This window comes from Vipera berus (assembly GCF_964194415.1).
Source record: "Vipera berus genome assembly, chromosome: 7".
Lineage (NCBI taxonomy): Eukaryota > Metazoa > Chordata > Lepidosauria > Squamata > Viperidae > Vipera > Vipera berus.
The window spans coordinates 12,601,873-12,614,666 of record NC_138209.1 but is presented as its reverse complement, the minus strand read 5'-3'; the positions used below and the strand labels follow the sequence as shown (position 1 = coordinate 12,614,666).

At 38.7% G+C, this 12,794-nt stretch overlaps 1 protein-coding gene across 3 annotated transcripts in view; it reads left to right on the top strand.

Annotated features, from left to right (window-relative positions):
• Positions 1-12,794, top strand: part of MAPK10 (mitogen-activated protein kinase 10) — a gene marked incomplete at both ends in the record, with an annotated part of 107,925 nt that overhangs the window by 75,076 nt on the left and 20,055 nt on the right. For 2 of the 3 annotated variants that reach the window (XM_081332135.1, XM_081332134.1), the window contains 2 exons: positions 1,940-2,122; positions 5,278-5,402. In XM_081332135.1, coding sequence (XP_081188261.1) covers positions 1,940-2,122; positions 5,278-5,402 — 308 coding nt within the window. The remainder of the gene's footprint in view (positions 1-1,939; positions 2,123-5,277; positions 5,403-12,794) is intronic. The other variant, XM_081332136.1, reaches the window with a different exon arrangement.

Genomic DNA, 12,794 nt, shown 5'->3' with positions numbered 1-12,794 from the left:
TAAAACACACGCTGTTCCTATATATTGGTTATGGCATATAATGAATGAAATGTATATGTCTGGGTATATTTGAAGAACTTGTGTTTGAATTCAATGGACTGTTTCGGTAAAAGCTTCTCTTCCATTATTCAGCATCATATTTCCTAAAAGAACACATGCTGTTAAATCATACAAGGTGTCTTGTGAAGGATGGTTAAAGTTATTTCTGGATTAAGGTCCTGCAAAAAGAGGTGTTAATATTTTCACTCCTTTGGATTTTGTTCTGCTCAAAAAGCAAAACCTAGTATTAATGAATACGCCAAACTCTGTATGCATTTTTCCCGTTGTAGTAAACAAATGCGAACTCATTGTCATTGATGGTTTTCCTTTGTTACTGTGAAACAGAAGTATCTTGGTGGAATGACAGGTTAACAACATGTCCAACTACTGATAGCAATTAATACTGATGATCAAGGGGGAAAAAACCCACATGCACATTTAGGGAACTGCTACAAAAAGCAATCTAAATAGAGTTATACCCCATTGTTGTTCATCATTCTTGGTAAAATGCAGATATTTTAATCATGGGAGTCTTGCGTTCAAGTTTCGTCTGGCTGCAGGTACTGATATAAAGTATTTCAGATGCTTTGGCTGTCTGTTTCATCCAACACATATAGATTATGAGGTAAAAATCAGATATGGACTGGTGTGGATGGTCCAGTCACCACTTAAACCACAAAGATTGCTTACTTATACGGGTAGTCCTCACTTAGTGACCACAATTGAGACTGGCATTTCTGCTCCTAAGTGGTATGGTTGCTAAGCAGGAAATCATGAAAGTGTGACAGACTTAATGACATCACTTCCCATTCAGTCATTAAGTGAACCAGCATGATCATTAAGTGAAACATAACGTGAACACGATTTGTGATTTTACCTCCTTGTTCTCCATTAACTCTATTTGTCGGAAGCCAGTTGCAAAGCAAACAAATTGCACTTGCTGCAATAGTGTTAAATGTGAAATGTTGGCTACGAACTGTTTTCTTTTACACCATCGTAACTTGAACATTGCTTAACGAGGCAGTCGTTGAGTGAGGGCTATCAGTGTCCAAATCAGTGGGAATAACCTAAGCTTAATTTCCAAGTCACTGATCTTATTTTGGTATGGATGATATTGCTCTAATACAGGCATGTCAAACTGTCGGCCCACAGGCCAGATACATCACAACAAAACTACACCCTCCCCATTGCCAGCAATGGGGAAAAAGTCGCGATACATCACGCGACGTCGCGAGTTTGACATGCCTGCTCTAATATTATATTGCTCTGGAAAGAAAACTCAGTTGACAGAGTTTTCATAAAGTGAATCAGAATAGAGCTGGAAAGGACCTTTCAGAGGTCTTCTAGTCCAAAGCCCTGCTCAAGTAGGAGACCCTATACCATTTTAGACAAGTGACTGTCCAGTCTCTTCTTAAAACCTCCAGTGATGAAGCAACCCCAACTTCTAACGCCAAGCTGTTCCAGTGGTTAATTGTCCTCACAGTTAAGAAATTTCTCCTTAATTCCAGGTTGCTTCTCTCCTTGGTTAGTTTCCATCCATTGTTTCTTGTCCTGCCCTTGGGTGCTTTGGAAAATAAATTGACCCCCTCCTCTTTGTGGCAACCTCTCAAATACTGGAATACTGCTATCATGTTCCCCCCCTAGTCCTTCTTTTCTCTAGAGTAGCCAAACCCAAATCCTGCAACCGTTCTTCATATGTTTTTGCCTCCAGGCCTTTAATCATCTTAGTTGCTCTTCTTTGCACTTTTCCCAAAGCCTCAACATCTTTTTTGTAATGAATCCAGTTTGTTACCTTTCGATGACCAAAAACAGCGAGATTCTAAGAAAGCTTGGAGTGGTTGTGAAGGGGAGTGGGATGGGATTTTGCAGCAATTCTTTCCTTAACTCTTTGTCTGCTCAGATATTGACCAGTGGAATAAGGTAATTGAACAGCTGGGAACTCCCTGCCCAGAATTCATGAAGAAACTGCAGCCCACAGTGCGGAACTATGTGGAAAACCGGCCTAAATACGCTGGGCTAACTTTCCCTAAACTTTTTCCAGACTCTCTTTTTCCAGCTGATTCAGAACACAACAAACTCAAAGGTAAGAGCAACAGTGATGCGTGAAGCATGCGTGTACTACTAGGACAATGCCTACAAACTTGCCTTGCATTAGAAATGTATTTATTGTATTTACATCCAAGACTCCTGACAGGATGAAACCCACGGCAGCATATATTGGATCAGCCAGACTGTCTTCCTTCTGTTCACTGACTTGCATGTGGTACATGCCTTGCATGTGGTACATGCTTAAAGGGAAGTTCTTTGTGCAATTGTGGCTGCATCTTGGCTTTTTGATGTTCTGGGATGCTGTAACGGCATCAACAATTATGACAGATTTTCTTTTTCTAGTCTCCTCCCATTTCTTTGAGTGATATATAGGTTGGTGTATCTACAAGGCAGGAATTATGCATACACACAAACTCATACATATACATGCATACTGGTACTGCTGGCCATAATTTCTTTCTTTTTTTTACACACCTGTCACCAGAATGGGGTCAATCATTGTGTCGTCAAATGTCACTGGCTACAGGCTTGATTTAAAACCAGACACTACTCTGAAATTTTGTAGATAAATTTAAATGAGTGGTGAAATGTCCTGGGAAATATAATTGCTACATGAATATATGTTTATTCATCATCTACTATTTTCTCCCCATCTGTTTTTTTCCTGAAAATGTTTAATCCAAAGCTTACAATTCCTACTATCAAAGGAAGGTCAATTAGGACTGTTAAATTTAATTTCCAGGGATGGGTGGATTAACCTAGACCTCTCCAGATGGGTAGGGACTGGAAAATTCTGGGACTTGAAGTCCCAACACATTTGTTGGTACCAGTTGGAGAAGGGTGATGGAGTCTCTTTCTGGTTTGTTTTATTATGAAAAGTTGTGTTTTTACTGTAGGTGTTGTAGCTTAGGGCATTAACTAATTTTGAAATAGATACATTTGTAAATCTATTCTACTTCATTTCCATATGAAATTGCATCTAAATCTTATCTGAGCTTTAATTTTCCCGTTTAACATGGAAAAGGAGTAGAACAGATTTGTACATATATTTATTTGAACAAACGTTGTGAATGAATGCAGAAACAAAACACAGTAATCAGTTCATGTTAGCTATTTGGAAGGGTTTAATTGTTGAGAGGCCCCTTCAGAAACAGGGTCTAAGCTGTATCTTGCATGACTCTGAATAGGTACACATGAAACTTTGGTAGAAATTGTGAAGGCCATTAGTCAAGTTGAACCTCTGTTAGTAAAAGATGTACCACTTTCACTTTTGGCAGATTTGATACCAGTAATTGAAAACTGCCTTGCTAACAACCATACAAGATGAGATATAGCCATTATCTGCAGAGATTTGAATAGAGATGATTTAAATATAAATGAAACCTGTGATTGTCTTCAACAGGAAAAATAAACTTCCCAAGAAAACATAAGATAGATGGGAAATGTTTTCATTTACAGCTCTGGAATCTACCAACATAAATGTGTATCAGTTTTGAAGACATAGATTCCTGATGCTGCCTGCAGTGGCAATGCACAATGTTTGTTAATCCAGTACAATTTGCATGTCATTTATTTACACATATATTTATTTCCCCCTTGATTCCTTCCTCATCCAGTTTCACTCCTGTGGTGGAAAAGAAAAGGAGGAGGGATTTAACAGGGGATTTAAAGCATATGCAGAAAAAAAGATGCGTTTTCTTTTGTTGCCTTCTTGAATTAAACCTGTAAATATGTTTGTACGTGTGTGAATTCTTCCTCTAGTGTCAAAAAATGCTCCATCTCTGATAATGATATGACCCAGGAACAATAAAGGAAAATATAATTCAAAAAAACTATTCCAATGAATACTTAAACCTTTGTTTGACTATGGTTGTTTAAATGATGCTATCTATCCCATGCAGTTTGGCCTATGCAGGAATGCCCATGTTCCTTACAATTGTGTAATTCCTCTGATGCATTGTAATCTAAATTTTAGAGCAGAAAAAGGTCAGAACAATTTACCATGCTTGGACTGAATCAGTCTGTTTCTCTGTCTGTCTGTCTGTCTGTCTATCTATCTATCTATCTATCTATCTATCTATCTATCTATCTATCTATCTATCTATCTATCTATCTCTGTCTGTCTATCTATCTGTCTATCTATCTCTATCCTTTCTCTCTGTATCTGTCTGTCTGTCTACTCTATCTATCTATCTATCTATCTATCTATCTATCTATCTATCTATCTATCTATCTATCTCTCTCTATCATTTCTCTCTGTATCTGTCTACGGTATCTATCTATCTATCTATCTATCTATCTATCTATCTATATCTATCTATCTATCTATCTATCTATCTATCTATCTATCTATCTATCTATCTATCTATCTATCTATCTATCTATCTATCTATCTATCTCTATCATCTACCTACCTACCTAAGCTCTTAAATGGTGAACCAACTTACCTAGTTCTATTAGTTCTTTCTTAGCACATCCGAATTATTTTGAAATCTGAACTAGTGGACCCATCAGGGAAATTTGGGAAGAAATACAATAGCATTCCTGAATGTGTGTACATGTGTGTGTGTGTGTAATTTTATATAAATAATAATTAAGGATTTTAAATATCTATTGTTTTAGCTTTCTTATCTTCTACTCAGAGCCACTTGCTTTGTGAGATGGACAGCTATATAAATCAGATAAATAGGCACACACACACACACACACACACACACAAATAAACCTGCATATTTTAGTTAAAAGAGCATGCAAAGTGCATTAAGAAAAATGTATATTAGATAACACTGTATACAAATACACGCATATTGTATGCAACTGTTGAAAAATAAAAATTCCAAACTGGTGTAGAAAAAAAAGAAATGAACTAAACAAAATAGGAAATGGAAAAAAAGAGAGGAAAATGACCTTTGTTTCTAAGTCAGATATTCTAAAACATTAATTTTATAAACAGCTTCAACTTAAAACTGCTAGCTCTGGTTTCCAAAAGATCTAACAGAATCATCTATTAATTTTCTTGTTCTTTAGCAAAAGTGAGTTCTTCAGAACATCTTCAGTATTGAAGCCATATCAAACCCTCAGGAACTTAAGAGTCATGCATTGGTCTGACTACACTGAATATGGCATTGTAAGTCATATTTCCATCCATTCTTTCCTGTACTGATGCATTTTCTGTTTTCATTGCTCCAGCTAGCCAAGCTCGGGACCTTTTATCAAAGATGCTAGTGATTGACCCAGCCAAACGGATATCAGTGGATGAAGCCTTACAGCATCCGTACATCAATGTCTGGTATGACCCAGCAGAGGTGGAGGCGGTAAGTAGACCATTAGATTTGAAATTAGAATTTTGAATGTTTTAGTGCTAACTTTCCTTGAACCCTCTTTTTATTTGTTTACTTTTTTATCATTATGGTGTTTAGCACAACCAGTGCTTTTCAGTTGTTCCCTAAACCACTTGTTAATCAGTGTCACATAGTATATTTTATTATAAAACGTTGGTCCTCTTCTTCCCATTACTTAAAAAAAGAAAAGTCTTAAAGTGGCATACGGTGTACTCTTTCTGTTCTAAAGCGCTAATTTAAGCAAATCTTAGTACCAGTCTAGAAGTTGTGCAACAGCTGGCATGTCAGGAAGTAGGATCCTCAGTGGCAGAGGTGGGCAATCAGGATTTTAGACTCTGGACCACTTTCTTTGTAGCTCTTAGAGTTTACCCCAGGACTGCATCATTATATAATTGCCAATAAATAGTGGCATTACTTTATGCCACTTTTAGGATGAGAAACAGAAGGAGCATCACAAGACTCAAAAAGATTTAGTAGTTTAAAAAATGAAGAGCAGGGGACCTTTTCCTCCCAATGTATGAAAAATGCTCAAAAACTCCTCCTTTCAATGACTTAGCTCCTAGGTACATTAAGACTGTCTCCTTCACGTAGAGCCAGCTGTCTAGTCTGTACATAACTGAGTAGATATGTTCGGAGTATCCCCTAGGTGAGGTTTGGAGGGCAGGAAACAAGATTGTCAATAACACTTTCATCCTGGAATTCAATTCAATAGTTTTATTTCTGGAGCTTCTTACAGTAAGTGAGAAAGTGATGAAGACTGAGCTAATTTGCTGGGCTTTAACTCAGAGACTTGCTAGTACTAAATGCTGGTTGAGCAGTGGGTGGTTTCAATTTACTTTATGGATTGGTTGTGTAATGCACACACCGTAAACTATAGTGTGCTATAGTGCTGAAGTCTGAATCTATAAGAAGAATAAAATAAAGAAAATAATAACACTATTATCTTCTCATTGGGTGTTTGGCTGTCAGAATGAGAATAAAAGCTTGGGTTTTTCTGCTGAAACCTAGGAGAGTGAAGGTTCGTTTCTGGGTTGGTTTCAGAACGTTTCATTATAAACAGAACACTGACACTGACATCCCCTAAACCTGTGGTGGCGAACCTATGGCACGCGTGCCACAGGTGGCACACAGAGCCCTCTCTGTGGGCACTCACGCCTTCGCCCCAGTCCTAGGCCTTCAGCTGGGTTTTATAAAACCTTTTCGCTTTAGGCCTCCGCTGCCGTGTGCAAAAAAAAAAGGTTCAATCAATCAATTTCAACTTCTTGCAGGGAAAAAAAAAGATCTCGCAAAGTTGGAATTGATTGAACTTTTTAGTCCCACCCAGTCTGCCGTTACCATGGTAGCCATGCGCATCCAATGGGCCACGCCTACTTAATGGGCCACACCCACCCAATGGGCCATGCCCACCCAGCACCCGACGATATGTAAGTGGGTGTTGGGTTGCAGTTTGGGGACTTGGTCTCTAAAAGGATCGCCATCACTGCCCTAAACTCTGCTGAAGATGTTACCTAGCCTGGTAATGAAACATTCAGAAACCAACCCAGAAGCTCAGATATCGAACCTTCGCCCTCATCCTACAACCAAGCTACAGATATTCACCATTATTGCAAAGTTTACTATCCTGATCAGTTGATCTGATTTTAACCAGGCATCTCTTACATCTGCCTCTGCATTTCGATGCGCCTGAGGGAGGAGTCCACCAAGACTTTCATTCCATGGCTTGAATTATTGTACAATCACACGTCCCAAAGTCTTATAGAACTCACATATTAATGGAAGCCAGTCATAGTCATACCAAGTCAAAGTCTACAAACCCTCTTCCCTGACATATAAGAGATTGGGTTCCATGAGGAGCAAACAAGAGCAAGGCTCCTCTGCTTGTCAATACGTGGCATGCAGCTATGACATTTGCTAGGTTTCAGGTGGCCTCTCCCCCAATTGCCTAAAGGAATGCCAACCTTGGGGAGGAGGAAGGACTTAAGTGAGAGGTAGTATTTTCAAGCCTATTTTGTCATTTCCCCCCCCCCCCGCGCTTCTCCTTTTTCTTCTTCTTTTCATAAACGACTCCTTAGAGTGGCTTTAAAAAATAAAGGCAATCCCCGCTACAGTATTGGGCCTACAAACTACAAGACAAAGTACACATGGAAATGGTATTGAGGAACAGAAAGATCTAAATAATCACAGAAATTATTTATAAAATGCTTACCCTGGTCAACTGGAATAAAAATGGTTCAAGCAGAGCAAGAATCCAAATTTACTACACTCTGAGCTTAACTGATAGAAGGACATGCCTAAGGGACAAGTTGATAGCTGATGGACGGAGATGCCTCAGAGAGGCAGTTTCTCATTATCACTGGTCGTGATCCTGCTTCCCCTTGACCCTCCCTGCAGTCCAGAGGAACTGGATGTCAGATCACTTGCCTGAATTATTCCAAGGATATGCCCATGTGATGGAATGTAAAAAATGTTCAACTTGTAAGGTTAAAGGAAAGATTAAATGGGTAATCTGATTCCTACAGCAAGGTGGTAGAAGATTCTTTATCCATAATGTATCTAGTAGGAATGGGAATCAGCACGTTCCTTCTTCTGTGTTAAAAACTATTTAAGCATCATTAACTCTTTTTCCCTGGTGGGGGGAAAGATCAGGGGTTAGTACCCAGTTATAGGAGATGCAATGAATCACAAGAAGTCTCTTAAGATCCCCTGCAGAGAATCTTATAATCTTCCTCAGTGTTTGTGTTGCAGTGGAAATGAATTCATTAGTATTTATATGATGCTTAATTGCCATTTGTGATGAGGCGTGGTATGGAAAGATGGGTATAGACTGCAAATGTGTTTTGACAATGAGACCCAGAACTGCGGAGTTGAGTTGTATGTATGTGTGCATGAATGCATGGGAGCACCTCTAACAATTTATTTTAGCATGTTGTAGTAGAGTAGGGACACAGTGGCTCAGTGGGTTAGGATGCTGATCTTGTTGATCAGAAGGTCGGCAGTTTGGCGGGTCAAATCCCGAGTGCCACATAACAGAGTGAGCGCCTGTTACTCGTCCCAGCTTCTGCCAACCTAGCAGTTCGAAAGCATGTAAAAATACAAGTAGAAAAATAAGGACCACTACGGTGGGAAGGTAACAGCGTTCCGTGCGCCTTTGGTATCTAGTCATGCTGGCCACATGACCACAGAGATGTCCTCGGACAAGTGCTGGCTCTTCGGCTTTGAAACAGAAATGAGCACCGGCCCCTAGAATTGGAAACGACTAGCACGCATGTGCGGGGGAACATTTACCTTTAGTAGAGTAATTCAATTTCCTATTTTCTAAGGCTTGCAACATTGTCTTCTTCCCACTATCTTCCCTGTAGTTTCTGAAGGCCTTCCTAACTATTCCACAAACGTTGAAAACTTAATAAAAATAAATAACAGTTTCTTGCAATTTTGAGTTGGAAAACACAAGAACCTCTCTGAAAATCTCTCAAAAATAAGTGGATTTTTTTTGTTCCAGCAGATTGTTTGACATGAGCAAATCCTTAAGGTTCTCTCCATTAGATTTGCTAAGAGATTGGAACTTGCTCCTTAACCTTTTATTTATCTATATCCGAAGTTTAATCTTATTTTTTTTGGACTGGGGAGGGGGGGGACAGGGGGAAGTTGGAGGTAAATCAGTCACAAGAAAGTTGACATTTAATTACTTGCTTGCTTCCCAGCTTTTCCTGTTCTCCAAACTCCCTAATCTGAATCCATCTTCTTTTAAGTCTCTTCTGTGTTTTTGATAAGGGAGATGTGCCCATTTTTATTTTATTATAAGAGTTGCAGATGTTGTATAGCAATAATAGTACAAAGGAAATGGGGGAAAAAACCATATCAAACACCTTCGCTTGAGATAGAACTGAAAGGTAAGAAATATATAACTTTGCAAACAAAAGCAATGTTAAGCCAATTTAAAACCCTGGGTACATGGGAGTTCCTACTCTTGCATCAAAGAGATGATAATGTTGATGCAAGATGCTAAGACTTTGGGTGCCTTCAAAGAAGTGGTTGTTTCCTTTGCAGTTTTAAACTTAAATGTGCTTTGAACATTAGTAGCTCGGGATGATAGTCGGGCTTTTGCTTTGATCTCTTAGCTTGGCGATTTGGCTGCAAACGTTTCGTCTCCATTTGGGGAGACTTCTTCAGTGCACTTTGAATTCACTGCATTTTAAACTTACCCTGATATTCAGAGAACGTTCTTAGCTGGATATTTTAAACTTAAAGACAGGATAGCATAGTAGAAACTCTGCCTTTAAGAATTTGGAGCCCAAGTTATTAAGGTTTTAGAGATAAGCATCAGCATTTCATCTCAGTAGGTAACACCACCTCAGCAGAATTTGCCTGGCCTAGTAGCCCTGGTCCTGTTTAATATGTAGATGGAAGCCCTCCGGGTAACAGCAAGGCTGTAGATTAGACTGGGAAAACGTTCCAGAAGACAAGGGCAAACCATATCTGTATTGCTGCTAAGAAAACTACATGGATGTGCTTTTCAAGCCACCAGGATGTACATTTCAGTTGATAGAGACTTTAACACTTTGGTTAGGGCTGGGAATAATGAATAGTTAGACAAAGGAAAGTCATTCTGTACAAATTGGTGTAATGTGGCTCCACCTAGCTGAATCATTCAAAACTCTAGCAGTCAAATTTGAGCATATTACAGCTTTTGCAGCACGTACAAGGTCAGTAGTCCCTTTGTGTGCTGGTGCTTCATAACTCTGTAAGCTATAAAGACTTGAAGATTTCTTCCTTAGATGAGAAAAAAAAGCTTGAATGTTAGTTTGATTTATTGTAGCTGTTCTCACAGTTTTAGTTTTGGTTTAATGCGTTTTCTTTGTCTATCAGTGATTATTAGAAACAGCTAAATCAAGTGATAGTCTTCATGCAAATCTGTCATCTTAAACCTTCCATTTCCTGATGCTATTTCCCACAGTGCCTGTCTAGGGTGGGTCTTCCATTCTTTAACAATCAGCAGGGATGCGAGTAAGATGGCTTAGATAAAATAGTTGTGATGGTAAGGGTGAGAGAGCACATGGCTGAAGAGCGTTGTCTTCTCCTACAACAGGAGAATCTATAGCTGGGCTCCAAAAATCTGCATGCCCACTAGAGAGCAGCAAATATTTTCAATCTCTTGCCCTCTTCTCTTTGCTGTCATCTAGTGTTTGTCTGTATTTGCACAGCCCAAATATTTTTCATCTACCAAGCAAGCTGTGTAGGGACCAAAACCCAAGATAGACAATGTTACGATATTCTCTTTCCTCCATTCCAGTTTCTGATATTCCTTTCCATCCACTCATTGTCTTCCCCCTCCCCAAGAAGCAATTAGTCTGGGAAAAAATCCAATTTCGTCTGGATCAAAATACTTCTTCCTTCCAGGCTAATAGACATATTGGTGTGACACCTGTGTCCTTTAAAGCAGGGGTCTTCAAACTTGGACCTTTTGTGACTTGTGGACTTCAACTCCCAGAATTCCTCAGCCAGTCTGCCTGGCTGAGGAATTCTGGGAGTTGAAGTCCACCAGTCATAAAAGGGCCAAGTTTGAAGACCCCTGCTTTAAAGCTTTCTTCTTATTTACCATCAAGCTACACTGGAAGGAATTTGGTTTGATGCAATTACTTGTAAAAAGTAGCATGCGTGAACCCATGAAGACAGACAACCTTTGTACAAATACTCACTCCAAAGTGCTATGATGAATGTGGAAGTTGCTATAATAAATCTGGAATAGAAGCCACTAATAACAGCTGTGCAACTAGAATGATGTCTAAACCTTACCATGATGTCCAAACCTTACCAAGTTACCATTGTATCTGTTGGAGTCACTGAAACTTTGTTGGTGAAGAATATTTTTTACAAAGTATTTTTTTTACTCACAATTTTCTAGTTACATCAAAGTTATTTCCACTTGGTCCTTGGGAACCAAGACTAAGTGGTATTGTCTGTCAAGGTCTGACATTTTAATTCCTAGTATTGAAGTTTATAAGTAACAGTAATGATTATAAGATCAGGGACCAACAACATATAAAAATTATGAAACACAAAGGGGTGAGATTAAATACTAAGATATCATACATACATATACATACACAAACATATATACATACTGTACATACAAACAAGTGCTTGCATGCATGCAAGTTACTATTAAAACTCTCCCCTCTATTCTTACTTTTGTGTATACCTGCTATGTTAGTATTTAATCTTACCCTTTGATTTTATTTTTGTGTTGCATATTTTTAATTGTTGCTGGTCCATGACCGAATATATACAACAAATATAATATAAAATGTAACATATACTACTATAATTGTATATTCATTAGCAGTACAAGTATATATCTAAAGTATTACAATTTACAAAATAAAAGTATACATCACCTAAAAAAAGATAACTAACATATAATGAACTTGAAGTGGTGAATAAAACAGGTTATTCCTGTGACCCATTATGCCTTATTTTCACCACGTCAACACAGAATTTGGCTATTGCAGAAATGATGAATTATTTTGAATCTTCTAGGAGTTGATTCACATAGAAATAGTCTGACCTTCCTGGGAATTTACCTATTAGGGGCACGTGTAGGCTGACCTGATATCTCCATGGAATTTGCAAGTAATAGTATGTGAGAAATGGATTCAATTTCCTTGTCACCACCTGGGCAGATATGCTGAGTTAATGGGATTTTGGAATATCTGCCTTGCAGCATTGTGATGATAAGATATTATGTCTGACTTTGAAAAATGTTATCTTCAGCCTGAGGAAAGTTAGATTTTGTAAGTATTTTGTTGGTTCCCAAGTGCCCTTGTTTATCCAATGTTTGCCATGTTGAGGCAACCTATTTCTTATTCTTTGGGTGAGCAGTTGTTTGGCTTGGTCATACCCTACAGAAATAAGGAATCATGTGGAAAACTAGGAATTGTGTAGAAACCTCTGCTCCATGGCTGTTCTGGGAAGAAGGAAGATTATCCATTAAAACTAGAGGGGTCGATCTGAGCAAAAAGAATCGGGTTTTCAGCCAGTAATTTATCTTCATCCCCCAGGTCCCTTCCGAGGTTGTGGGTATTCCTCTTCTCAAGCCTTAACTGGCCATTTGCTGTTCCTCTTAGTGCAGTGAGGATTAATCTCCAGAATGTTGTTTGCATTCTTCCTCATACACTGTAAATTCCCACTTGTGGACCAATAAAGGATTTGAGCCAAAGACTTGGCCTCAAAAAGTTTTAATATTTCAGGAATTAATTATCTCCTTCCACCCCGTAAGGCACCCTGTGCTACTTATCTGGGATTCCGCTTAATGACCTGTGAGATCACTGAACAACTGCAATCTGGAGTGTCAGGATTGCAATTATT